General features: G+C 45.9%; 1 protein-coding gene across 1 annotated transcript in view; it reads right to left on the bottom strand.

Annotated features, from left to right (window-relative positions):
- tfap2d (transcription factor AP-2 delta (activating enhancer binding protein 2 delta)) overlaps window positions 1–3,313 on the bottom strand; it is a 23,567-nt gene extending 20,254 nt beyond the window's left edge. The window contains 3 exon segments of the mRNA XM_020604072.1: window positions 1,972–2,356; window positions 2,358–2,455; window positions 3,120–3,313. Coding sequence (XP_020459728.1) covers window positions 1,972–2,356; window positions 2,358–2,455; window positions 3,120–3,158 — 522 coding nt within the window. The 5' untranslated portion in view covers window positions 3,159–3,313.
- Between the last annotated feature and the right edge of the window lie 325 nt (window positions 3,314–3,638).

Below are 3,638 nucleotides of genomic sequence, written 5' to 3' on the forward strand. Positions count from 1 at the left end.
CCGTGTGTGTAGGAAAACCTGTTCCCCCCGCCATTTTGGTCCAGATCAGACTCGCGTGCTATCAACAATGTCATCAAGAAAGGAGAACACGCGCTTTTTTATTCATAAAACACTTAATCCCCCATGCGAACCTCGAGGCTTGGCGCACGCAGAAGCCTCTGATTAAAATAAACTGGGTGGGAAAAAAGAGCTTGTTGTAGCTCTTTCTTAACCAGCTCCTGCTCTGTTTCTTTTCTTTCTATTCCGAAGCTAAAGTGATTATAAAATCAATATACAAAACGCAGAGGTCTTGCATGAATTAGCTCAGTGACGGGAGAAAGGTGTGGCAGCTGCTTTTGTTCAGCATGAAAATCTCTTTAACGCGCTCAAAGATGCGACCGAGCTGCACGAGACCAAGGCGCATCTGTTCCGTCCATACATCCGCCTCGCGCGAGCTCCGATTCACCGGCGTTTGTTTCTTTAGCTCAGTAAAAGGTCAAACCTGCGCTGTTTTTATCTCCCGACAGCTCAAAATAAATCTTGTTTTTTGATGTAACTGTGATAAAATGAGTCTCCATTCTTGAAAAGTAAAATAAAGGCAGCCCAACTTAACGCACTGTTGTTTTTAGACTAATAGTTATAATTTAAAAACATTAAGTTGTGACGTATTTTTGTAAATGTTGCAGAACAAATTATTAAATTTCACGCAGATTTCTTTTTCAAGTTTTATTGGTAAATTAGGCATAGGCCTAATAAAAATAATCAATAACAAATAATAAAATTAATAATAAATTATAGCTATCTGACCTTGATATTTAATGACAGTTCACATTGTTTTAATCATCCTCAGCCTGTCACACCATCTTTATACAGTAAAAATGTGATAATAATTACAAGTAACGAGGTTTTGCTATATAAAAATTTACTTCGCCTTATTCTTCTGGTTTAATTGTTCACCGCCGTTAAAATATTATAATTGATGCTATTTAAGCATAGTGGAAACATCGGGATAGGTTAGTGATATTTACTATATTAAAGTGATATTTACTTCCAGCTCTGGCATCTTAAAATGTCAGTAAAGTCGACACTTCATCAAGATGAACTTGAGCAGAGCTGGTAAATAGTTAACGTGACTGAAATGATGTGTCACTGCGTTAAATAGTGTTTAACTAGAGACGTGTTTTAACCAGCTCAGATGTTGCTGCATAAGTAACAAAGTTGATTGACGTTAAGTCCGTAATTGGATAAACTACGGTGCTTTATGGCGCTGGAGCTGGACATTGTGCTCCGAACCCCGATCCGTTAATCCGCCCTTAACCGCAGAATAGAGCAACCAGCGGCTTTTCTTTGCTTCAGCAGACAGCCGGACACACACACTCACACGGACTGACGCACACACGCTCAAGCGCCGTGTGAATCCGTTTTCATCTCAAGCCATTTCTTTACATTGAAAGGAATTATGTAAAATATGAGTCACGTGTGTTCATTGAAAAATAAAAGGCGGATTTCACAATAGGATTGTATAGACTGCCAGTCAGTTAACCTTTAGAAACAGGCCTGCCTTTCAGAGGCGGTGTGGACATTTACTCAGCCTGTTGTAGTCACGTCTGGTTTGGCAACGAAATTATCACAAGATGGTATCCAGTGTTGTTTAGTCCTAAGTAGGACGGATAACCTACAGGCTAAATGTAATAGAGCCTTGTCACTGTCAGACAGATGAAGCAGACAGACAGACATCTGGCGCTGTCTCTCTCTTCCAATATTTTGCAATTGCTGTGTGGCTGCTACAATAGAAGGGGGAAGTTTTTCAATAGTAGGCCAGTGGGGCAGGAATACTGGGGCACTGGGCCTCGCTGTAAGGGCTCGTTATCCTGTGCTATCCTATCCTGTAGAGGAGCTGTGTTCATAAACCAGAGAGGAGAAGCCGGAGGACATGGAAGGGGAGGCAGTACTGTGTTGGATCTCAGGCCTTGAGGTGCAGGGAGACTGAATTAGGCCCAGACCGGCGCCGGGCAGCAGCCTCTGGTCCGGGTGGTGCATGCCGACGCCGTAGGCCTGGGAGCTGTGTGACGTCATCAGCGACAGGTCATGGCGCCGGTAAGCATCGAGGCAGCCCAGCTCGCGCCGCTGCTGCTCGTCCAGACACGAGGACTTGAGCGCAGAGCGTGCGTTGTGCAGGTTGATGAAGTCGGCGGGCTCTCCGTGGTGGATCTGCTGGTAGTACTGGCCCGAATGCAACGAGTTCAGCCCGTAGGCCTCCGGGGCCACGGCCGGGTGCGAGTGCTGGAACTCGTAGTGGAAGGACTGGTGGTGGAGAGGCGTATACTGGTGGTTGGCCGAGAAGTAGGGCGAGGCGAACTCCGTCCCCGCCCGGGCCGAGCGGGGAGGAGGAGGAGTAGGCGACCGAGGAGTTGGCCACGGACTCCAGGCAGCCGAGCTGCATGAGCCGGTAGCTGTTTGATCCGTCGTGACGTATCTACAAAATAATAAAGAGACGGGGAAATATATGAGCCGTGTCATTTAGCATCAGCCGGTGTCTCCTCTCTCTGCCTCCCAAACACATTCAAAAACACAGCTCACACACTCAAAGCGTTTTTTTCCACTTTAAACCACCTGAAGGAGATGTCATTTCCACACGCCCGGGAGGGGAATGAACGCACGGCAACAGGAGCCATCGGTGTTTTCCCCCTTCCTTTGGCATGCCTGTCACTCTGCTTTCAGCGTTTTAAAAGGCGTGCTGTTATATATTATTATTATTACCGAGCTGCTGGCAAATTTACTGTCCCAGCTCTCTCCCTCACACTGGATGGGAGGTAAGCAGAGTGAGACACAGCGGAGTGTTCCGCCCTAAAATCTTCTAATCACACTGTTACCGGCTCACACACGAGCCTCATTTGCTTCCACACACTAATAAAAAGCCCTGTTTTTACCGGTAGCTCCAGCCAGATGCACGACCCATTTCTCCCTCTATGCATAATACTTTTTTTAATCCATGCCATAAAATATATTCTAGGCTGGAGTATTTCTGATAGCAGATACTATCTCGACATGCCTTCCTAATTTAGTTTAAACCAAAGACTATTCGCACTACTGCACACCTTCTGTGGTTTCACAAATTAAAAGGAAATAAATGAGCCTACCTCTGCGTCGTGGACAAGTCCGGGGAAGGTCGCTGACATTGTGCTTTCTCCAAAGTAACCCGTGTTTTTTTTCTCTCCTCTCTGGTCCGATTGAATAATAGTGAAAATGCGTTAAAATCCTCAAAAAGCGAGAGAAATGGAAAAGTCCCCCCTCGCGCGCTCTCGGTAACGGCAGAAAGCTGGCGGAATGCGAGCGTCTCCCCTCTGCACGGACGGGGCTGGCTCACGGATTTTGTACTTGCAGGGTATTTCTCGGCTGATGTCGTAGGTCCCTTGGTAATATAGAAGTTTTGAAAATTAAGCATCAGCTCTGAGGAATGGGAGGACAATAGACGGAGCGGAGCATCCCAGGAGACAAGGAATAAATATTGTATCTTCGCCTTAATAAGGAACCAAGTGCTTCTTTAAACATTTTCTACGCGTTTTGTGGACATTTTCCTTTTTGACCCGTTTGTATTTTCACAGGGTCTTCTGCTCGGTTTCGTCGCGTTAGTATTTTTCGGTATTCACAGCGACTAA

The sequence above is a fragment of the Monopterus albus genome, unplaced genomic scaffold (genome assembly GCF_001952655.1).
Source record: "Monopterus albus unplaced genomic scaffold, M_albus_1.0 scaffold63.1, whole genome shotgun sequence".
Taxonomy (NCBI): domain Eukaryota; kingdom Metazoa; phylum Chordata; class Actinopteri; order Synbranchiformes; family Synbranchidae; genus Monopterus; species Monopterus albus.